The sequence below is a fragment of the Mustela lutreola genome, chromosome 7, assembly GCF_030435805.1.
Source record: "Mustela lutreola isolate mMusLut2 chromosome 7, mMusLut2.pri, whole genome shotgun sequence".
Taxonomy (NCBI): domain Eukaryota; kingdom Metazoa; phylum Chordata; class Mammalia; order Carnivora; family Mustelidae; genus Mustela; species Mustela lutreola.
Window position 1 is genome coordinate 113,700,666 of NC_081296.1, and position 25,131 is coordinate 113,725,796.

At 34.6% G+C, this 25,131-nt stretch overlaps 1 protein-coding gene across 3 annotated transcripts in view; it reads left to right on the forward strand.

The window, feature by feature from the left end:
• PPM1A (protein phosphatase, Mg2+/Mn2+ dependent 1A) overlaps positions 1 to 20,059 on the forward strand; it is a 46,205-nt gene extending 26,146 nt beyond the window's left edge. For 2 of the 3 annotated variants that reach the window (XM_059182243.1, XM_059182244.1), the window contains exons 2-6: positions 3,617 to 4,470; positions 6,692 to 6,809; positions 10,875 to 10,983; positions 12,391 to 12,448; positions 13,433 to 20,059. In XM_059182243.1, coding sequence (XP_059038226.1) covers positions 3,637 to 4,470; positions 6,692 to 6,809; positions 10,875 to 10,983; positions 12,391 to 12,448; positions 13,433 to 13,462 — 1,149 coding nt within the window. In that variant the 5' untranslated portion in view covers positions 3,617 to 3,636 and the 3' untranslated portion in view covers positions 13,463 to 20,059. Of the gene's footprint in view, positions 1 to 3,616; positions 4,471 to 6,691; positions 9,685 to 10,874; positions 10,984 to 12,390; positions 12,449 to 13,432 lie in introns of those variants that run through there. The other variant, XM_059182242.1, reaches the window with a different exon arrangement.
• Positions 20,060 to 25,131: the final 5,072 nt, after the last annotated feature.

Genomic DNA, 25,131 nt, shown 5'->3' on the forward strand with positions numbered 1-25,131 from the left:
CAGGTGAACGTTTGTCTTCATGTTTGACAAAGTCTATTCACATGTAAGCATTAGTGGGACGTGTAGAATATGCTGAATATTTGGTAGCAGTGAAGAGTTTACATCTCACATCCCACTGCACATGACTTGAATTTGCCATATTGTGTACACTGTTGTGTATTGTTCCATTTTCCCCCTCTTTCCCAAGGAGTTCCTAGTCTCTCTTGTATATAGTCCCCCCCAATTCTCCCTAATCTTTAAAATATAATTTCTCCACTTTGTTTACATGTCTTATTTTGTCCTTTGTTTGTGGACCCTGGAGGAGTTCTATATTAGCTTGTGTCCCCATAGGTAAACAGAAAAAAGCCTTACGTGGTTTTATTCCTCATTTTTTTTTTTTTTTTTTTTTTTTACTAGGAGACTGCTCAAACTGTTACTTGAGTAACTCTTATTTCTGGGCTAATTTGTTGAATATATAGATCTTTTATTGGGGAGATTTATAAGCAGATTAAACCAAATAACAGGTTTAAGATTTTCTGCTATGATTATGACATCAGTTTTGCTTAATAAAAGCCAATGGCTGAATTTTAATGAATGACTTCCTGACCCAGCCTTAGAATTTTTCAATTTAGGAGTTAGTTTGGTTTTCAGAGACAAAAAGTGTTCTCCAAAGTTTCTGGTTATATCAAAGAGGAGTTCAGTCTTGTGATTGTCATAGTATTTTGTTTTGAGAAAAGTTCAGATCAACTGATAAGCTAGTGTTGTGGTGAGATCCATCCAGCATGTGCTCAGAGGAGATTTTACACAATGCAAGAACTAGAATTCCTCTCAGAAACTAGATTAAGCTTTCTTGGGCAAATTAAACCCCTTGGGATTTACTATTTATAGATAGATGCCAATTTAATAATTTGACTACATAATTAATAGTCCACTTCTGGAAGATGACTGTGTAAACATAGTATTTATAAGTAAGTAATTTCTGGTATTATATTTACATAACCATCTGCTATATTTATGTAGCTATTGTTGGCTGCTTCACTAGGATTCTACAAATTACTCAGAATCCCAGGAGGTAAGATTTCGGAATTGTCTATTTTCACTATGTGAAAGTCCAACCACTAAATTACTAATTTGTCCTTGATGCATATTTTTATATTTGCTGTGGGCTGGACCTAAAATTTTATCAGATGGCTGGCTTGGTATGTTACATTTTCACATTTCTAATATATATTTTTCACAAGTTTGGGTTTTGCTTTTAGAAATTTTACCCTGTCTTCAAATAATTACTTATTTGGTAGTTTTATATGTACATCTGTAAAATAGCTACTGAGCTTTTCTTCAAAAGAAAGTAAATTCCCTCTTAGGTAATACCAGAATCTAATGTAACTATATATGTATGAATGTAGTAATAATTAAATAGTTCGCAGAATACCTTATTTTTGCCTACCTCATTTAAATCTTGAAGCAACATTCAGAGGTAAGTATAAATATTTTCATTGTACAGACAATGCATTATCAAGCATCTTAACTCTATCTCTCTTCTTCCCCTTTAGCCTAGCTGAAGGAATTGAGGTACAGAGATGAGGCAAATTGCTGTTGACCTTCAGCAGATGACTTAACTTCACAATGGCTCAGTCATCATATTGCCATCTAGATGTACTTATCTAGGCATCTCATCTAATCTTTTTTGCAGATATGCAGGTGCCTTGGTTCCAACCCTACCCTGGAAATTCTGATTTGTTAATGTAATTTTTCAAAAAGTCCATAAATAATCCTTTTGTATATCCATGATCAAAACCATTGCCTTAGCAGTAAATGGTGCATTAGATTCAGAGAGGCTTGAATTAGAGTCTTGATTCCTCTAAATTTTTCAGTTGAGTTACTTTGGCCATTCTTAAGTCTCAGTGAGATTCATCTACAAATTGAAGATATTATTACTCACTTTAGAGAGTTGTTCAGAATGAATGATTTAGACTTATTAAACATTGTCTGCTATTAAGTTATTATCATTATGTTATTCCTTTGTCCAGTCAAAGCACTCTTGTCATAATAATGTATATCAACTTGGTATCTGGTAATCTGATGAATACTGCCATAAGGAGTAAATGATGACTAGTTTTTCTTATTTACCTTCATTAGTGAAATTGTAATAGGGGACAAAGGAGTACTCGGCAGGAGATTGTTTTATCACATCACATTGTTGTGATATTGTTATATTGTGAGATTGTTTTATCACATCAGCCAGACTTATCTCCTGTATATAGGTTTGGCCCTGGTAGGAGAAGAAGGGGGGGAAAGGCTACTGGGACACTATGACCTTCCTAAGGGGTTTTTCTTAACCGTTTCTGTCCCAGCTTCTTCTCAAAGCTTAGCCTCACTAGCATCATCAATCCCTTCGTGTCATAACTGCATCCTGATTTACCTAGGTACTGTTACCTAAGCCCTATTTTGCCTTCCCATTTTACCTCCATTAAATTTAATTCTACCTTCTTTCAGTTTGGTTTGAGTTCAGTTGTGACTTATTTGATGATTTGTACCCCACGTCTCTACATTCCTAGGCTGTTGCTCAAGTAAAGGTCAACCTAAGTTCTAACCAACTGTCCCCCTGCGTTGTGTGGGCCCATTTCAGACCAGAGTTTTTAGCTTTTGATTATTGGGAAAGGATTACATTAGCTAATCCTTGTCCACATGGCTGTTTCTAGGCCCTCTAGTCTCCTTTACTGTAATACCAAATGGTCATAGCATATACTAATAATAAATATACATGTTATAACTGCTAAAGTAATAGGGCATCAGTAGATTACAATAGGCTGGTTTTGTTATATGTAATAAGCACTTGTATTTATGTATAATTGCTTTGCAACTTGATAATTGAGGTTGTACTCCTTGTGATAATTTAATAACTTAATGGCTTTGTCAGAGAAAAAAAAAACCTGTGGAGAATGTAGAATTTGAACTAGACTTTAAAGGATGGTTATACATTTTCTGTAAGTAAGGAGGAGGGACAGGGGATTCCAGTTAAGGGGACTGACATGAGCAAAGGCTTAAAGGAATGAGTGTGCAAATTTGGATCATTGAGTAGGTCATTTTTTACTTTTTAAGAGGGTTCATGTAGTAGCAATAAAACTCTAGGTAGTTCAGAATAAAACTGGAAAATCCTAAATGTTCAACCAAGATGTTTGAATTAGTAGGCTTTTGATATGTTATGAATTCATTGGGCTTTTTCTGGATTAGCATACACATATAATTTAGGTCTGAGATTCCCTGAGAGATTCACATACTCCTTGCATCTTGAAACACTTGGCCTAGTTCATGTAAGCTGATGACCACTGCCAGTCTCCTTTCTGCCTCAAGTGGTTGTGCCTGGTGGGGGAGTGTCAGGTCAGCAAATTTATTCTGATGCTTTAGTTCTCTCTGCCTGTTGTTCATTCTAACCTGTGCCTGATCAGCCTCTTTTCCAGTTCTTCCTTACTAATCTCTAGGTTCCAAGTCAACAACATAAGGAGTGTCTGCTCATAAGAGTTGTGACTTCTTATTTAAAGCTTTCTTTGTATCTTCTTCACTCTTAAAAATATTGTTGGATCTGTATTTTGTCTATAAGATAGTTATTAACTTTCCTGTTTCTCTTCTTTTGCAGACCTAGAATATCAAGACATAATGGGAGCATTTTTAGACAAGCCAAAGATGGAAAAACATAACGCCCAGGGGCAGGGTAATGGGTTGCGGTATGGGCTAAGCAGCATGCAAGGTTGGCGAGTTGAAATGGAGGATGCACATACGGCTGTGATCGGTTTGCCAAGTGGACTTGAAACATGGTCATTCTTTGCTGTGTATGATGGGCATGCTGGTTCTCAGGTTGCCAAATACTGCTGTGAGCATTTGTTAGATCACATCACCAATAACCAGGATTTTAAAGGGTCTGCAGGAGCACCTTCTGTGGAAAATGTAAAGAATGGAATCAGAACAGGTTTTCTGGAGATTGATGAACACATGAGAGTTATGTCAGAGAAGAAACATGGTGCAGATAGAAGTGGGTCAACAGCTGTGGGTGTCTTAATTTCTCCTCAACATACTTATTTCATTAACTGTGGAGACTCGAGAGGTTTACTTTGTAGAAACAGGAAAGTTCACTTCTTCACACAAGATCACAAACCAAGTAATCCGCTGGAAAAAGAACGAATTCAGAATGCAGGTGGTTCTGTCATGATTCAGCGTGTGAATGGCTCTCTGGCTGTATCGAGGGCCCTCGGGGACTTTGATTACAAATGTGTCCACGGAAAAGGTCCTACAGAGCAGCTTGTCTCACCAGAGCCTGAAGTCCATGATATTGAAAGATCTGAAGAAGATGATCAGTTCATTATCCTTGCATGTGATGGTATTTGGGATGTTATGGGAAATGAAGAGCTCTGTGATTTTGTAAGATCCAGACTTGAAGTCACTGATGACCTTGAGAAAGTTTGCAATGAAGTAGTCGACACCTGTTTGTATAAGGTAGTTAGACTTTTTTTTAAGAGATAAAAATGGTTTTATGTTATCTTAACTATTACTCTAGTATTTAATCATTATAGAAACTGTAGTTCTCAGACATAAATTGTTGGCACAAAATTGTAGGATACTCTTTACCAATTATGAAAATTTAGGGACTTTTTTTTAGAAAGAAATTACCCAATATGCAAGAATTATAATCTAAATGGTCTTTTAGTAACCATGACTACCTCAGCTTTTTAATATTGTGGGAGATTATCAAAGGCAGAAAGATTATATCAGAGTGCATGTCTTAAAAGGAAAGGCATGGGGGAGGGTTAGGCCTTTGTGTCTAATAAATAAAAAGTATTTTAGAATTCTAATATTTTATTTTTATCACATGATGTCACCATACATTCATGGAAGTACTTTGAGACTATAGTCTAATCAATCTGTAGCAGCAACAAAGAGAATTTAGTGATCACTTGGTTTGATGTAATAAAAATAGCCTTGAACGTGGAGTCAGAAGAACTTGGTATGAGACTGAGTATGACTTCAGGTAAGCTATTTAAGCTGTCTGGAAAATCAGTTTCTGTAATTGTAAAAAAGGTAAGAGATGTTATCCGCTGTCTCATGGGGTTGTTGGGATGATCAAAGGGGTCATGTACGTAGATGAGCCAGCTTAGCCCCTTTATCTTACAGATGTGAAAGTTGAAGCAAGAGGAAGCAGACTGAAGAGGCAGGCCTTGAGTCAGGCTTACCTCTGTCTCTTTTGTACTCCACAGTCTCTGACAAATTGTTTGACCTCTCACAGCTGTTGAATGGAGCTGACAGTAGCTAACTCATAGGACTACTGAGAAATTTTTTGTCCATACTGTTCATTAACTTGTTCTTTGATTTTCTTTCCTTTCCTCTAACAAATGTTGATTTTGTAAAACTCTTCTGAGACTGCATATTTGATTTTCTCTCAACGTGCAGAAATAGAGTCATCTTACTGTTCTTTGTAGTGTTATAAGCATACTGCCAGCTCTACTTAAAATCTTAATTAAAAATCTGATCATACTTAGAAATCAGGTTTATGTAACAAATCAAGTTTATGTAACATCCAGCACATAGGCTTAAAAAAACCAATAGAGCAATGACTTAATAGTGCAAACTGTTGATTGCTGAATTTGAGGAGAGCTGAATAGTGGTACCTCTCTTTGTCCCTTTTAGTGTGCATAAAAGTAGTATCTATTTATTGGCCTTATTGTGTAGCTCTTGAGAACTAAATAGTTGTTGGCTAGATTAAAAGCTCTTTTCTTGGAGAGAATTGTCATGTTCAGACGCTAGTCAGTTTTGACTCAGCTAATACTTTATCTTGTCTGCATTCTCCATTTTAAAAAATTATTCAGTACCCTATCACTTGCCACATTTTATACTGTTTTTCTCCAAGATTCTTTTTGATATTAAATTCTTTGTATGGTTTGCTTAAACTTAAAGTATAAGGTCAGTTTTCCCATATTGAGGAATCAAATACATAACATGTAAAAGTTAACTCTAATTCCTAATAGGGAGGGGAATATGAGGAGGCTAACATTGATTCAAGTATTTTAATTACAGCATTTTGAATAGGTGTCTTTGAAAATGAATGTACTTCCTAAAAGTTAAGCCATTTTTTTAAATTATGAAAGTTAAAAAACTGGTTTTTAAATTATATATATTTAGTTTTACTACTAATTCCGTATTTATATTTATTATGAAGCAAATTAATTGGCTTCCAAATTTATTTTAAATATAAATTTGTTGAGTATACATGTAACTATAGGTCAAATCCTCTGGAATTTTCTGTTTTGTTGATTGAGTGAGAGAGAGAGAGAGAGAGTGTGTGTGTGTGTGTGTATTTGTGTTAGGTATCTTCAAATTAATTAAGTAGGCAACCAGTAAATGTTTGGTAGTATTTTTGTTTTATAGCATTTAAAAATAAAATGATTGTTACAATGGAGGTTAACTTGTAGTGCTTCTCCTATCTTTTGGAGTGTTGGTTATTCTGTATACCATATACACTGTATGTGTTTGGGGGGGGGTGCCTTTCCACATATGCATATTTTTTCCTCCTAGTATATGTATATATATATATGTATGTATATGTATATATATGTGTCATTACTAGAACAAGTATAGTTAAAATTGTCATGGCTGTAAAAGTTTTCAGGGCTTTAAAGAACAAGAAGAAAGCGTAATATTTCTCCAACTTTTTTCTTCCCAGGGAAGTCGAGACAACATGAGTGTGATATTGATCTGTTTTCCAAATGCACCCAAAGTATCACCAGAAGCAGTGAAGAAGGAGGCAGAATTGGACAAGTACCTGGAAAGCAGAGTAGAAGGTGGATCATTTAACAAAAAATAAGTAGCTTTATTAAAGAAAAACCTCAACACAATCAAACTTTAGTATTTTAGCATTTAGGTCTTTACATGCCTTTGACATCTAGTGTTTAGTGTACAAAAGTGGGAAAGGGCATTTCTGTAGTAACTGTTCAGATGTTTTTGATTGTCCTATTACAGTTATAGTAGAAATAAGAACTAGTGTGACCCTGTACATTCTGTTCAGGATACTTTTGTTTAAAAAGGCTAAAAAGTGTTTGTATGCTTTAAAATTCTTGATGGATTCACTGGCATGTGTAGTTTTATGCCAGGAAAGTCTGATTTGTGGTTTATTTAATTATAAACAGTTTATTTATGATGGTGATAATCTGAATACCATCTTTCTGTGTAAAGCTATGTGTATGAATTTAAGGTCTTTAGGATTTTTTTTAATAACTTATTAGGTTATTAGGAACTTCCATGTGCCACAGCTTTTAAAAATTTGTTTAAAACTGTTTTCAAGGCTTCTTGACTAAGCCATAAACTTCCTCACCAAGACAACATAGACCTGAATAGAAGATACAGTAGGTTTCTACTTGGCAGAAATACAAATGCTGAATTAAAGCAAGAAATAAGTTGGGAATTTCAGGAATATATTTGTCATAATTCTGCAAATTACTTTGAGACAACTAGAAAGATGTTTGTAACTCTCAAGTGTAATGCCTTTAAATATTTGAAAAAATACAGATGACCTTTTACGAAGCTACTGCTTTAAATGCTAAGTCTCCCCAGAGAATTCCATTTGGCTGCATATATGCAGTAAACTTATAGATTATGCAGTTTCTTTTAAGCAGAAAAGCTTGACATGCCTATGATAGCGTTAAAATGCATTTTGGGCTCCTAATGTCATGAATTTGCACGTTAAAGATCTAATAGCATGTAAGCATTGACCTACACACTATTATATCCTGCTGTGCCTGCATTATTAAAATTAATATGCACTTTAATTTTGTTTTCTCCCATTTTACTGTTTGATATCAATTATAATCAGTCTGCTATTAGAATCATGATTGTTTTTGACTTTCGGTACTATCTAGAGCTGCTATTTTGTTTTTATTGCTCTCCCCCACTTGATAGTGATATATCTAGTATGTGTGTGAACTGTTAGTATTTCACTCATTGGACATACTATTCACTAAGTTTGTTTTCTCACTATTACCCAAGGCTCTTGGAATTTTTATATTTAAAAATCATTTTGATATGTTACTTATTTATAATACAGTAAAATACTTAGAATGCTACCAAGTCATATCACATTGGTTCAGACTGCTGGCTAGTGGAAAAATGAAACAGTAAGAATATGTATTGGGATAAATTGGTATGTGGTTTATTGGCACTTTAAAGTAACTTGGGTTAAAAAAAAAAGTAACTTAGGTATATGTTTTCTTACTGATTTAATGAAGAAGTAATTTAGTTTTATTTACTATGAAGCAGGATCACATTTTAGAAATGAATTACAGCTTTTCTCTTTAGTGTACACTCTCTAAGTTTTTGGTGCAGTTCTAAATAATTGCTTTAGATACATAATTTTATGTTACAATATTAAGCTTTATATTGCTTTTTATCAAGGAAGAATTGCTACCTGAACAGAGTTTACATCAATCTCAATATTTTTGATATGTTGAAATATTATACTTGTATCATTCAGTCTGAGATTATTATGTCACAAATCAAATTTCATATTCTTTATTGAGGTAGGTTTGATAAGACTGCAACTAGAAAATAAATACTATGTTAATTAAAATTCCTACTATATTTTAAAACATAGAATGTAACTATTTACATTGCAAAAGTTGTTTTACATAAAAAACACTACATTCAGCTTCCAGAACAGGCACTGAACATTTCTTTCTTTTTTTTCTTTATTTGTTTAAATACTTGGCTTCAAAATTGCTGTGATCTACTAAACCTCCTTTTATTTGCTTTGAATACTTCTGGCTTCTTTGTCCATGCCACAGAAAAGAGTTTGCCTTTTTAGCTCTCCTATTACCTGTGCCCTTCAAAATACTTGACTCTCTAGGGTTGCGATTAAAAAGACTCAGCTCATAATTTAAACTACATCTCTTAAGGTCGTGGTCCATCTAAGCCAGTTTAAGATTGTACCTGTACATATATACTTTTAAAATCTTTTCTGTTGACTACCCAAGCTTTAAAGTTGCTAATTTGGAGATAACTGATAGGATCCCACAGATGCGGTGTGGAGGGGAGTAGGGAAGAGCAGAATGTGTTTATATGTGAGTATGGGAAACAGATCTTCTATACATATATTCTTCAGTAAAAGCATTCAGTCTTTTTGCAGTTCTAATTAATGTACAGTCCAAGAGCAGTTAAAGAAATATTTCATTAAATTCATCTTGTTTTCCTTTTTAAAAGCAAAAGAAACAATGCTAGTGTAGTGTTAATGGTAAGACAGTTTAAATGTGTTGTCCCATGTGGAATAGAAAATACTGTTTTTAAAGCCTTACATTAATTTTTTTAAAGAGTTTGTCTTCCTGTAATTTTCTTCACAATTAAAATACCCTAATATATATTTTAATAAAGGAGATGTAAGATACATCAAATATAGATGAATCAAGGTAATGTTTTTTAGACCTGATACTCTCATTGATTAAATTTTTCATCAGTGTTCATTTCTGTTGTATTTAGTTATCTATCCAATAATTGTATTGGCTTAGCAGAGACTGTATGTTAAGTGTATTACAGCTTTAGATTGTGAAATTGTGCAGCTTAGGTAAACATCAAAACCCTTTATTTTTGTATAGCAGATATCCAGCATTAGAACCATGTAGAAATACTAGATGTTAAAGATTATACAATAAAGGAACTTGGCAAACCAAATCTGAGATCCTTGCTTTTTGTTCGATTTAAGACTGTTTTTTTAAAAAAAAATACCAAAAAAAAAAAAAATCATGGTAAAATTTGGCCTTAATTCCAAAAGGACAATTTGAGCCATTTAAAGAAATATGGGTAGCAGTGTCTGTCTTTTAATATGTGGCTTTAATGAGGAATTGATATTTTGAGACTTGATCGAAGGATGGAAGATCTTTATATGCATTGTAATTTTCAAAGGTATTTACAATTTGAGAACTAGAATGATAATTTTCTTGCCCTAATGATGACAAAGAGAATTTCTTAGTATAAACACTTAAAAACAGATAATTGAGCAAAACTTGAACTTTTAAATTACAAATACCTTTGTTATGATCTTGCATTTAGAGGAAATATGCTAAAACTCCAAGTAAAGACTTCTTATACTTGACAGTTTGAGAATTCTTTAAGTTGGTTGTACATAATTGTTGGTGTTCTGTGGTATGAAAGACAGTACGCATCTCTGTGGCAACACTGCAGATCATATCACTATCCCCATTTAATAACTGGATGTTTTGAAATTAATTTTAAGTGTAATGTATCTATTTACTGCTAAAGATATTTCAGACAAAAATTAAGCTGTGAGTGGTATTCAGTCATATAACCTAACCTGCACATGCTACTTAAGTATCACTTTGCGAATATAAACATAGGTAAAAATGATTTGGTTAGTATATAATCAAAAAATTCCTTTATACTTAAAGGAGTTTTTTTTTTTTTCATTCAAATTTTGAAATTGGTTATTTTTTTTTTTTAATTTGTGCAAAATTCAGGAAACATGTTTCTTTCTAGTCTAAAGAGAGGAGTTGACCTCCTCAAAAGTAACTAGTTTGGCATTTTAAGAATATTCTCATTTGTATACCCATATCCTTGATCATGTAATACATTGATTTTAACATGAAATTTTTTTCACATTTTTATCCTGTTTATTTTCATTCTTTGAAGTTATTCTGGAAAGCATCTCATTTGTTGTATCATTTTTTTGCATCCCTTTGTCATAAATTTTCAAAGGTCAACTTGATTTTTTTTTTCTAATACCAGCTTAGAAAATCTCAGATGTGGTAAATGCCATCTTTAAAAACCTAAGTTATCTTTGTTTCAGTTTTTTTTTTAAATTAAATTTGGACAACACTTACAAAAAAAGTACTTCTGATCCCCAGAAATCATAAAGAAGCAGGGGGAAGGCGTCCCTGACTTAGTCCATGTGATGCGCACATTAGCAAGTGAGAACATCCCCAGCCTCCCACCAGGGGGTGAATTGGCAAGCAAGTAAGTTACATTCTGAGTACTCTTAATAATTTATCTCAGTACATAAAAATGTAAGGTGTTCATTGATCAGATGTGTACTTAACCTAATTTCTGATGTTTTCAAAATGTTTAATGTCTTCAAAATGTTTAGCCTGTGGTTCAGTGTTCTTCACTATTAATGATACATGATGCACATTTAGAATAGGTGTCAGAATGTCATTATGTGTAACTCATTATACTAAAGACTGTCTTTAGCGAAGGCTTGGGTTATAGGATAATAAATTAACACAGTGAAACAATTTTTGAAGCTAAATGACGCAGTACTACAAAATTCTGATTGTTGTTTTTATTGCTACTATTTTAATTTGGTTTTGTCAGTCAAATTTGAGTACCCCAGGGATGAGCCTCTTTCTCTTCTTCCATCTAGGCCATTTTTCTACATCTCTGATTTTCCCAGTGTTTTTGGTTGTTGATTCCTGGTTGGTTGGATTTTGTTATGAGGGAAGATAGGAGGGTGTATTTTTTGCCTCCTTATGTGTGCATTTCAGTTCTTAGAACTGGACTAATTTTTGTCAGATATTAAGCTTTACATCTTTATAAACCAAAGTGGAGACTTTAAGAAATTTTATAATTCAAAAAAAAAATTTACGATTCAAACATTTTTACCTCTGATATCCATATAATGGTTCCCTACTATGTTGTTTATAATCATTTCTCTAGTAATTGTTAAAATTCCTGTTTGAAGGTTTTATTTCTTAGAAATCTTTTCATCAGTATGACCTGTGAAATGACTGTCTATGAAATTGCTTCAAATCTATTTTGGAAGTAGGGGAGGCTATAACTTACAAATAACACTACAGATTGTTTTAATAAAATGTTATTCAGAATGTCCTAGACTTGGCAGGGAAATGTCATATTTGACATTTTAGCTTTAATAGAGTTTTTTAAAGGGGACATTACAAAAAAACAAATTTAAATGTAAAATTTATCTAAATTATTTTATCACAACAGTTGTTGAAATAAACTTCTACTTCAAAACTAATGTTCAGTTCTTAAAAAGAATATAGATTAGTATTCGATCTTAAAACTGCATCATCATTGCTGACTCATAACCACATAAGCCAGTTCAAATGAAGTAGACCATATATAGACTGGTTTTTTTTTTTTAAACCATGACTTTTAGTCTTCTGTTAATTGGGCTGGTAGAATGTTATATTTAGAGTAAATTCACCTCTAGTTTAACACTGGGTCTCAAATATCTTATAATAATTTATTATATATAATAAAGTGAGGATACCTATTGACAGTAAGAAACAGAATTAAAATAATTCTAAGATTATCTTTGACATTTTAATGAGCACCTAACTTTGAATTATTAAAGTTCTGTGTTCTAAAGAATTAACTTTCTGCATTTTTTTTTAAATTTAGGCGGAATGTAATTGAAGCCGTTTACAATAGACTGAATCCTTACAAAAATGATGACACTGTAAGTAACATTTTGGCTGCGTGTGCTTTCCCTTTCCTTCCACTCTAAATGCATATCCTTCCTACCTGTTTCTGCAGAGCTGTTCACTGTACCCATTCTCTTACACACCCCTGATCGATTGCTCTGAGCTCTGGCTGCACCACAGTTCTAGTGACTAGGGACATAATCATGGTGAGTGGCCACCTCTCAGAAAAGAAGAAAGTCCTTTGAATTCTTCTTGTTTCTTAAAAGCCTCTATGAGCAATCAGCTTCAGAAGGTTTGCCTCCACTAAGTGATTTTTTTTGAAGGTGGAAATGATACCTCTGCTCAGAATCTTGAATTATTCTGAGTTTTATAAACAGCTGCAATGGAACTTCAGAATGCTCAGCTCCACTTCGTAGTTTTTATGTTTGGAAATACTTTCAGAACCCTGAAACACATACTTAATTTAAATGCTGAAGTAGAGAATTCTACTATAAAAAGACATTAGAATGTCCTATTCTCAAGTTAAATTTCCAGGTTAGAATTCAGTTGTAGTGTGGTGTTTACAGAACAGTGCTAACTTACCATCATTTGGGCACAGCTCTGAGATAGAAATTGCATTATGACACCTCCTCAAATCTCATATTACTTGAAGCCTTAATCTCTTATGTAGTAAAAGTTTATAAAGTAGTGTTCTGGAGGTAAATTGGGTTTTAATTGAAGAAAATAATTTTTTTTTTTTAGTAATTATACTGGTTTAGAAATACATTTGGTCAACCTCATGGTAAAATTGTATTTAAAATATTTTATTCCAAAACAAAACAAAGGGCTAACAGTTTTTTGAGCAGATTGAATACTGATATTTCATACACAAACACACACACACACATACACTTTAAAAAGCACGTGCAGTCTAACTGTGAACTTTACAAAAGTTTACCTTTCTGCATTATCCGGAAAGTAATTTGGCACCTTTCAGCTTTAATGTAGTTCCTTGTTCTGCTCTGTTTCCTTTTATGAAGGACTCTACATCAACTGATGACATGTGGTAAAACTGCTCATTTAGCCATGGAGTTTACCTTCACCTCCAAAGGAGAGTACAGCTCAACTTCCTTGAACCTTTAAAGCATCCATCCTCAACTTTAAAGAAGGACGTATGACGTGGGTGAGAATGGATCACACCAGAGAACTCAGCAGTACAACAGCTAGCCCAGGACTGATTTTTTTTTTTTTTTTTTTTTTTTTTTTTGTAAATTTGAGACTTATGTAAACGTGATTTCAAACCATAATTCATGTTGTAAATCAGACTCCAGCAATTTTTGTTGTATGATTTTGTTTTTTGTAAAGTATAATTGTCCTTGTACAAAATGCTCATATTTAATTATGAACTGCTTTAAATCACTATCAACGTTGCAAAAAATGTTTGGCTTGTTGTGTGATGCAACAGATACATAGTCCTTTTAAGTCATGTTGTGTTTGGACTTGGGGTCGGGACAGGGAGAGCAGCAGCCATGTCAGCTAGATGCTCAAATGTGCACACGATTATGGAGAAGAATTCCAAAATCCTACAAAGCCGAACATCCAGGGAGTTAACCGAAAACTGTCTTGGCAGTGGGGTTGGCACTGTTGATAAGCTGGTCCCTTCATTTAACTGTCTTTTAGGTTCTCACCTTGTTGCCAGGAGTATTGCAGGTAATACAGTATATTCATAAGAGTATCAATCTTGGGGCTAAAATGCCTTGATTCTTTGCACCTCTTTTAAAAGTCCTTACATTGAATTACTAATTGATAAGCAGCAGCTTCCTACACCTAACTGGAGACTGCCACGTTTTTGCTCTCATGATTGGCTGGGCCTGCTGCTGTTCCTGGTAAGGGATTCTGAATTCCATTTTATCAATAAAGCTTGATTTAACAAACAAGAAATGTAATCATGTATGTGTAATTCCTCCTCTACCCCGCCCTTTTAAAACACCATGCCATTGTAGATGAGAAGTTTCTCATGGGGAAAGATGTTAGTCTCTTTTAATCAGGAAATACTGTTACTCAAGGCACGGATGGAACTGTTTCCCTTCCGTTACAAAGACTACGAGATTTAAGTCTGTGGTTGTTTCTTAATGTGTTTTTTTAATGGATTTCTTTCTGGCTGCTTATTTTTCATTAAGATGTAGATCAGCTTGAATTTGCCTACTGTTTAATTAAAATAATTGTCAGAGCTTGACAATCTAACACTCTGTAGTGGGGGTGTGTGTAGGGATGTGTGTGTGTGTGTGTGTGTGTGTGTGTGTGTGTGTGTGTGTTTGCCTGTGATTCTTAACTGGCCCATGTCTTTAGAATCCAAGTAGTTAAGATGTATTTGTGATTTGAAATATAGCATGTTGCTAATATTTAGCTGTTGGCCTTTAAAAATAACTTTCAAAGCTTAAAGAATTGTAGATATAAAAATAACCTAATTTAATTTAGGCTTAAATTCCTCTGATTAAGCATGTGAAAGTAAGTTTTTAAATCTGTCACGCAGAAAAGACTACTGTTTTGTGCCCTTCTGTATTTTTGTCTGTCTAGGTTGGATATTGTATTTATTACTGTGTAATTTAATCATTCAGTAGGCAGATTCCCCACTAGAAAACTATTAACATGTAAGATTACAGTACAACATTGAACACAAAATCGAAACTGTGTATAAAAAGTAGTATAATCAATTTTGTTATATTTGTTTTTTTCCCTAACTTGGAAATATACATATTTGTATATATAGCCTTAAAACTAATGTAAAGTTAGGGGAGTAGTGGGCAAGGTAATGTGAAGTGTCTCAGATTTAAGTAGTTACATACCAGCAAAACCTTTCCATTATCCCTCTTATTTGTGAGGCGATTCAATGTATTTAATTGTATTTAATTTATAACTCAATCCAGCATGAATAAAGAAAAACACATACTATTTATCTTTAGAAATTCGTAACAGTTGGAATTATAGAACCATTTCCAAACTTACAAATAAATGCTCAGTGTCTAAATCTGTGGTAGAGTGCGAAGTATGAGATGTTCTGTTATGGCTTGGGAGGCCACCTCCATGTGGGGTCAGCGGATCGCAGTGCTGCTGCTGGTGGAGAGTGATTCCTAGACCTACTAGCGCTGACAACTAAATTTCTAGTGTAAGAAGCCAGCTCCTTAGGACTTAAAGTAGACTGAGTTTTTTAGTTCTAGAAATTTCAAAACCATGAATTAGGTTTTGAGATGCAAAATTATAAGTCACGAGTATAAAAATATGTGATGGAAAGCTATATTTCAAAACATAACAGCATATTTAGAGTTGTTTTTTTATTTGGGAATTTTTAAATAGGAGGTTAAGATATTCCTTGTTAAAATTAATAGTACTGAACTGAAGCTTGGAAGTGAGAGAAAACTATGAAGTGTTCTCTGAGAAGACTAAATCTTTTCCACATGAGTTAGCATTGCCATACTATTTATAATTTTTCATTGTAAAAAAGGAAGTGTACATTATAATTGCAGACTGTGTGTGTTCTTGATTCCTGGGGGTAAGGGTGGGGGGTGGGAACCAACCACACTTTCAAAAGGCACTTTTGCACCTCTGTTGTGCACTTCATTTTTGTACCACTTAAGTTCTTGCCCTCCCAACCCCCTTTTGTATGCTAATTAGCATCTCAGGGCAATGCCTCAAAAAGTTTTTGATCCGTTTTATGTTATTTCCTTTGGAGGGTGAAAGTTCTTGTATGATAATATACCGTTCAAAATGTACTTTTGTTTAAGTGTTTTCATAGGATGAACTCAATTTGCTGCTTTTAATGGGAAATTCATTTTGTGTAGACTCTTGTTACCCTAACATTAAAAAATTTTACTAATCTCTTATTGTTTTAGCAAAGTAAACTCTCTTAATTTCCACTTTCTTCAGGAATATACTTTTACAGATAACAGAAGCAGTTCTCAATATTAGCATTAACTTTCAAAAAATCCAAGTGGTATTTTTCTTAATTTAGCTTTAGAAGTATTTCAAACATTTTTTATTAATAATGCTTGCTTCTAGAGTACTATGCAATTAGTGTACTGCTCCAGCCACTTGTTTTTTTTTAACCACATTAAGAAATTTGGATTAAAGACTAAATCAAGTACGTAATTCAAATAATCTGAATTATACCAACACTTTTAGTGACCATCCATTTGGCCACATATTGGTTCCGCTAATCCATCTTTTCCACAAGATGTATTGAGAGTTATCTGTAAAACATTGTTCTAGGCCAAGTATCTTGGAACTATAAAGACATGAAGAGGTCCTTGCCCTCAAGGAGTTTACATTTGAGTACGATTTATAATCTAATGTATGTTAATGTTGTAACTGAATCACACATCCAAAAAAATAGCTACAGCCCTCCTACTACTCTCTGCCAGATAAGTTTCCTGAATAAGGCGGGCCTCTGCCCTAACCAGCTCATTTGTACTTCCATTATTCACTTGAAAACTCTTCCGTTTATTTTCCTCAAAGTTAGAAATCTCATTCAGAAGAAAATTTTGGTTAGCATAGTAATAAAATTGGATGGAGGAGGCTCAATTCTATTCATTATGCTTAACTGCCTTCAACAAATGGCCTTTACTCCTCCTGCTGACAGCAGTCAGAGAAATAGGTCATGGAGTTCTTAGAATTCTCCAACCCGGGAAATACTGGTGGATTTTGAGTTTAAGGCATTCAAAAGAAAAAAAGGAAAAAAAATATATATATAGCTAAATTTATCTTATTTAAGAAAAAATTGTTTTTTTTAAAAACACTGCCAGTGTTAATAACTAGTTTTAGTCAAATGATTACTGTGTGTTTTAGTTTTTATAAATAATTTCACTGCCCATCTTTATTGGACAAATTCATACGGGAATTCAGTGTGTGATTTCTGAAAGAACTGACAAAATTGGTTACAGGATTTCTTTTTTTCATTTTGAATTTCATGGTGTATACTTTTAATTCATAAAGTTGAATTAGAGGTGAAAGCCTATGATGTTTTGTTATTTGTACAGTATTATGTTAGGCTTTCATAGTAGAAAATATGTAAATATTTCAGAACATAAATGTTCCTCTTTTTAAGGCTTTTCTTTGAAGGAACCTTGAAGAGTTTCATACTTTTGCTTGCAGATATTGCTGGTGAGATGACCATTTTGTAATTGAGTGTAATTGAGTCTTCTGATTAGTTTTTCTTTTAGTCATAGGATGACTTTTTTATAGTTTGAAACTTTAGAAGCCTAATTTTACTTTATTTCTTTTGATAATGTGCCATGAGTTTTGGATTGTATTTTAAGTTATACATTACTTTAGAATATGCTTGAAATATTTAAGAATACATTTTCTAAATGTTGGGACTAAATTACTGTATTATTTTGTTGGTCAGAATAATAAGTCTCAAGTGTTATTATTGATAATCAGAATGCCATACAGAAGTGAAGAGAGCCATTTAGTTCCACTTTGTTGTCAAATGAACATTTCTACTTCTGTTCAGCTTTACATATATTCTTTCCCTTTTACCTGCTTTATATGTTAACTTAGGGGCCTCTGCTCTTAAATTTTCCTGATTATATTACCAGCACGTAGGAGTGCACCAACTAGAAAAGCTCAGATATATTTAAACAGAAGTTGACAACCTGTTAGATGGGGGAAAATATTGCTTGAATTGATACAACAAAAAGTGACTTTTTTCCCCCCTCACCTAGCATGAAATATTTCTTGATTTCCTCTGCTATCCTCTTGGTGATGGTTCTGTGTCTCTATTTCTCTCACTCTCTTTAAGCAGGCCTATTCCATTTTCTTGGGTGCATTACCTCACCAAGGCCAATAGACACTATCTAAAGTGAGCCAAAAATGAGAAAACTTGGGAGATGGAGGGGTGGGGAGATGCCAGTGAGGAAGACACAGAAGATCACTCTTAATTATTTTAAAAGCAGTTGGAAGGTCTTCTTGAGCCTAGCTGTATATCATTAAGAACTGTTGCATCACATAAACCAGCAACAATCAACCTTTACTTCCTCAGATCATTTGATTTTTCCAGCAAGGGAGATAATGGTAAAAATTACTGCTGCTTCAATTTAACCGAGAAAAATAAATGTAATGTTTATTCACCACAAAACCCAATCTTTTTGTTCTTTAATTGCTCCAAAACTCTGTTTTCTGTTAGCTTTCTTACTGAATTAAATGTTTAGAAAAGTTGAATGTTTTTCCTTTCTTTGCCTCCCCTCCCCACCCCGCTTTTCCTTCTGATCCAGTAAAGGACATAGAGTAACATTTGTGTTTGTATGGTACTATCTGAAGTAAGATTTGTTTAGGGGATAGGGTAGCTGCAGAACAAAATTACTAATAATTAGGTACAGTGGTGGGTACAAACTCATTTTAGCAGTGGTTCTTAACTTTTTTTTTTTTTTGGTTCTTAACTTTTTAGGTTTCCAGGCTCTTTGAAATTGATGAATCCTAGGAACTTCCTTACCCAGGAAAATTCACATAATGTACATTACTTCCCCAAAGTTGACAATATTGCAGTGGTTCATCAGCCTTTTTCCTGCAAAGCCCATAAAAATTTCAAGGGAATCAAAATAATTTGAATCTATTTTAAGAAAGTGTTTCACTTTTTAAAAGATGGAAGAGGTAGATGGGAGCCTAGTCTAGAGCTGACTATGAAAATACCCTTTTAAAAGATATTTTGGGAGAAAGTGAGTGATTAAAGGTGAATAAAATAGAGTACTTAGACTGGTTTTAGAGGATAACATCACTCTACGCCACTTGAATCTCAACAGAAAAGAGATAAAAAATGGAAATTTGTAATGTTTCTGACCTGTGTCATGCAAATACAGTATATTCACAACACGTTTAACTGTCAGATCTCACTCAGGTTTTGAGCTCCCTTGTCTTAGAGTTCATTAAATGTTGAATTCACTTCAGTCGTAAGATAAGATGTAACATACAGCCATTAATGTACAGAATTAATGGGATTTCACTAAAATACAACCACCATGAAAAAAATCATTAGGTTGTTGCATTTGTTGCCAAAATTGGATGTTCCCGTTACAGCTTACTTAATTTCCATTTGTGGAAATTTTGAAACACAAACCATTGTCTTACTTGGTTAGCCATTGATTAAGGCAACAGCATATACCTGCAGGAAAGTATCTTGTTTGTAGTAATTCGGCCCAACGGTAGTTGGTTTCACTATTGGTAGTTGGTTTATTTCACTTAATTTGTATAAATGTTATGAGTGGAGAGACCATGTACATGTTAAAGCATGTTGCATTATATATATATATATATATACATATATATATTCATTTTTTAAATCTATAAATGTAAAACTAATACAACTGCAGAAATATTTTTCCTAAACAGTGTATAACAAAATTCTCCACAGTTAACTCACGCACTGTTTGCGTTTCTGTGATCCAAACTTCTAAAGAAATTCCATAAATGTATATTTTGTATTATGTACCATTTTCCTGGTCCAAAGAAAACATGTGGATTCAGTTCTAACTTTAAGAATGTACTCTCTGTTTTTAAGTCTGTTGAAGAAATTGCATTCAGCCTGTGAATGATTGCAGATTGTATGTGAGATGAAAAGTAGAAATAATTTCTAGTTTGCAAAACTGGTGCCACTAAATAAACAGGCAATTGCATAACGTGTGTGTGTGTTGGTGATTGTTTGATACTGCAGGCAGCATTTGTGTTCTGCCTAGAAACGGAATTTTGAAGTTAGGAGGATACCTTAGGAGAATTTTTGTTCAATTTGGTTTATTGGCTAAAGAAGATAGAACTGATAGTCATAATTTGAACTAGACTTGTCCCTGCTTGATTCTAGGAAGTCAGTTGCAATTGATGGTTATTTTCATAAAAACATTCCAGAAACAAAGAAGCCTGAAGTCCTTCGGCAAGAACATTTCCATCTATCTTCTTATGATAAAGATTTCTTACTCCTTTGGAGAATTGGGAATTGGGAACAGTCTCAAACTTAACCATTTAGTGTCCCTGGTGTAGTGCTCACTTCATAGTGGGGATTGTGGGTGTGTCTGAGTGTGTGTGTGATACTGCTTCTGCTAATTCTAATACTTTGTTGTATTACCTGTGTTCATGTCTGAAAGTGTGACTTATTTTGTAGGCTTGCATAATTGAATTAGAGGGATTTTAAAGTACATTGAGTTGGTGATTTAAGTGAAGTTCTATAAACTGCAGAAGCCAATTTTTGTTATAAAATGTGTAATGAAAACATTGAAGGTAACAAGCCTTGGAAATAAAGTTGAGGCAAATAAGAATTTATTTGGCTCACATGTAACTAGTGCCTGTTCACCTGTCAAAGTGTAGTTCTGTATCTTGGAGAACGGTTTTTGTTTTTTGTAATTATTCTTTTAAACATTGAAAATAGGGTTTTTTATTTTTAATTAAAAATGGTTTATTTCAAATATTTTTTCCCTTTAAGTGATTACTTACCAAGAAACTAATATTGGGGTACTCTTCCCTTGTTATCACTTAATTGCTTAGATGGAAATTCCCATAAGTTTTGATTCTAGTTGAAAATCTATTCTTAAATGAACTACCCCAGAAAAACTTATTTTGCATGCCGTCCATAGGATTTCATTTACTTGCCACAAAACCACCCATTTACCAGAGATAGGGAAGGGATTTGTGCTCCGCTGCTGCCTGTTGTCTAAATGAGATTCATAGTAATTTCTCGGATACCTTATAAAAGGTGATACAGAGTATCTAAAAAGCTTCTTAAAAGACTGTGTTTCATGTTAATAGTTATACCATTACCTAGATAGTAAATTAGCTAAACATACTGCACATGTGTCCTCCTCTGCTTATAGTTTAGGTACTGGCTTGGGTGTCCCAGACCAAAGTACTTTCTCTGTGGCTTTCCTTATAGGTACAAAGAGTTTTTCCAGATGTTAAGGTTTGAACCAGTGAAATTTATAATTGAAATTTCTTTTTTTTATTTTTTAAAAATTTTACTAACTTTTTAGAGAGAGAGAGAGTGAGTAAGAGTGGAGGGAGCAGAGGGAGAGAGACAAGCAGACTCCATGCTGAGCACAGAGCCCTGACACAAGGGGCTCAATCCCACAACCTGAGATCATGACCTGAGCCGAAATCAAGAGCTGGACGATTAACCAACTGAGCCACCCGGGCATCCCTCTAATTGAAATTTCTGATTTCAAGTTTCTCATTTGACCATTTTTGATCTACAAAAAATGGCAATTTTATTTGGTTCAATTTCATAGTTTCTGAGGCTAGTTCTTGAATGATCAGATTGCAAATCAATACCTCTCTCGTTATTTCAGTTTAATCGTGTCTCCTTAGAATTGACCCCTAGGACTGGATGACAGGTTTAAAGAAAAATCATGCATATAGGAAATTTGCATATATGAAGCTTGATAAATACAATACCAACTTTATAATTCCTACTTTGAAATTAAAGATATGTTTTTATTTTAAATTAGTTATTCTTTGTCATTTTGGCTTTTCATAAAGCCCCCTCTAGATGCTCTAGCATTAGATCAACTTGCTTGGACATCGGTACAGGAAATGTTAATTCAGCAGCTGACCCAGAAAGGAAATAATAATAATCATAAGCAATAGGGCATAGCTTATGTCAAATGTTAATGCTGGATTATAATGTAGCATAAAGAAAGATGGGAAAGTGATTTTTAAGATTGGAATGACACCACACTGAGGTGAGTGGAGATTTTCTTTCAAATACTAAGGGTTTTGAGATTATGGATCCAACTCAGTTTGACTGAGGCATCACTGAGGTCTCTGAAAATTATTCTTATAGATGTAGGAGGGCTCTAACTAGGTAACAGTCAAATTCTGACTTTGATTGTAGCCATGCTGTGTCCTTCCTCAAGATCCTTTTTGTATTGTATTTTGCTATTTGTGTTTGTTTTGCTGTCAACTCAAATTGTTTAGTGTTTAAAAAATCAAAGTTTTGCCAAAAGAGTTTGTGACTGTTCTAGATCCCATGGGTTCTATGTGTACCTCACATTAGCATACTGAAACCATTCTAAGGATTGTCTTTTAAATTTTCTGTATAATGATCTTCAGTGTATATTTGATTCTATTTAATGAAGAAAACAAAGATTCACTATATATCATTATACGAGCAGAACTTTTTTTTTTTCTTAAAGATTTTATTTATTTGACAGACAGATCACAAGTAGGCAGAGAGGCAGGCAGAGAGAAGAGGAAGCAGGCTCCCTGCTGAGCAGAGAGCCAATGCAGGGCTGGATCCCAGGACCCTGGGATCATGACCTGAGCCAAAGGCAGAGGCTTTAACCCACTGAGCCACCCAGGTACCCCAAGAGCAGAGCTTTTTAAAAATTATTTTAGCCATTGGTCTTTTAACTGCTTACTAATGAAAGTGATTTTAACTAAAAGTCTCCAAAACATTCCTAACAAAACAACTATAATGTTCAAGTGATTTGATGGTAGTAGAAGCACATAAGAAGTGACTTTTTAACCTGCTATTAAGTCTTCATGTATCTGATGTAAATTCAACTTTTATAATTGTCCACTTTTCTTGATGTATTTTAACAGACTTTGCTGCAATCATCCTTAACAAAATAAAAAGACAGAGGTGTTAGTATTTAATAAGGGCAACAAAATGGCTAATGTGCCTAGATCCCAGAAAGGAAGCTTGCTTGGTGTCCTTCTTCCTTAGTATTTACTTTTATGTCTGAAATCAGAATGCTTGCCTTGGTTTTTCCCTTGGTTTTGTTTTAAATATGTAAGTTGCTAGACTACATTCGCTTTAGGATTTAAGTAAATGTTTTTTTTTTTTTTAAAGTCTGAGGGTGTTGAATTCTCTGTCTTCTCCTATCCTAAGGGTTTGCATTGTGCTCTGTCCTGATTTCCTCAATATTTCTAGGTTGGACTTTTTAATGACAATGTGATTATAAGGGTGTTACATAGGCATATATAAATAACCTTGTTCAAGGTCCACTCCAAGTGCCTGTCCCTAGTGTTACTGGTTCAACTTGACCTTCAGAGAGGTTTGCTGCTTCATGACCAGATGAATTTGGCATATGACAGAACTACAGTGTCAGTAAAAACTTCACCTCAGGAGGAGCAGGGCTCCAAGAAGGAAACTTCCTGGAGGGCGAGTCTCCATGTCTCCATGATTTGAGATGAGAAGGCAGTAGCGGTTTTTGAAGATCATGTAGTTGGTTCTCTAAATCTGTTGGAACTGTCTTGATATTTTAGTTTCTTAGGCTGAAAGTCAAACCCTTTTGTTCAAAAATCATTTGTTCAGGTATAAAAATTTGCTCTATGTGGAAATCATTGTACTTTTTAATCTTAGAATCTATGATTTTCTTAGACTGCAACTTGAGGTCATTTAATGAAATCGGCAGAATTCTTTTTGGCAATAGAGGAAGAGGAAAAGGGAATACAGAGGAGGGGAAGGAAAGGTGATACATACTAAGGGCAAGAAAAAGAGGTTCTAAAGTGAGAACGTATCAGGTTTTCTTTTTTTAAGTTAAGAGAATTCTACTTTACTGAAATTAAAAACAGAATCAATCAATTTAGCCTCCATAAATCCTTATGATTTATAGCAGTCAATATGCATCCCTGCTTGGCAGATTAGGCATCTCTGGTCTCCCTCCAGTATGTCCCTCCAAAGGCCTTATGTAATGGGAAGCAGGGGATGACCCAATGTCAATTGTCAACTGTCAGTTATAGGTTGGATTAGGAACGCAATAAAAATGAAGTTTTAGATAAGGATTGTAGGTTTCCCTTCTATTAATTGGTCCCCTGGCTTCTCTGAAGCACTGATTCTAACTTGTCTACAAGACAGAATGATCTGGAAAATTAAAAAATCTTTTATCAGGGAAGGCTCCACCGCCATCCCCAGGGAATGCCTGCACTCTCCCTTGCCCCTCAGATCCTTGGTTCAAATTCCTGAGATGGCTCCAGTTTCACTCAGTAATAGCCAAAGCCCTTCACAGCCGCCTACAAACCCCCCTATGTGATGCAGTCCCTGAGACCTCTAGGACACACCTCCTTTGCTTTGCGTCTCCCATACTGTTCTGGCTGTCCCCAGAACATGCCTGTCTCACTCAAATCCTGGGGTCTTAGGGGAACTTGCTTTACTGTTCCCTCCACTTGGATGGTTTCATTGGCCAAAGCAAGTCACATCTAACGTTAGGAGACCTGAAAGGAACAAACCAGAATATTCGTGAATAACCATAAAAAGTGTTGGGTGGGGCGCCTGGGTGGCTCAGTGGGTTGGGCCGCTGCCTTCGGCTCAGGTCATGATCTCAGTCCTGGGATCGAGTCCCGCGTCGGGCTCTCTGCTCAGCAGGGGGCCTGCTTCCACCTCTCTCTCTCTGCCTGCCTCTCTGCCTGCCTCTCTGCCTACCTGTGATCTCTCTGTCAAATAAATAAATAAAATCTAAAAAAAAAAAAAAAAAAGTGTTGGGTGCACAATATGCACTTGGATAAATAAGCCTGTGGGTGTGTCTGTGCCTGCAGAAAATGAGATTGGTCTTTATGCTCAGGGAGAGGTGGTCTTATTTTGAGCTGTGCACTCCGAGACCAGTGCCGGCCATTGAGAGGCTGGGACCACGTGGGATGATTCCATGTTGTAAGTGCTCATAATTATGAGAGGTCAACGTTCCTGCATCTTTGGGGATGAAGTGAAACACCTGACCTTAAGGGGGAGGTCAGATTTGCATAGACCAGAGCTGAACAGGAAGGTTTC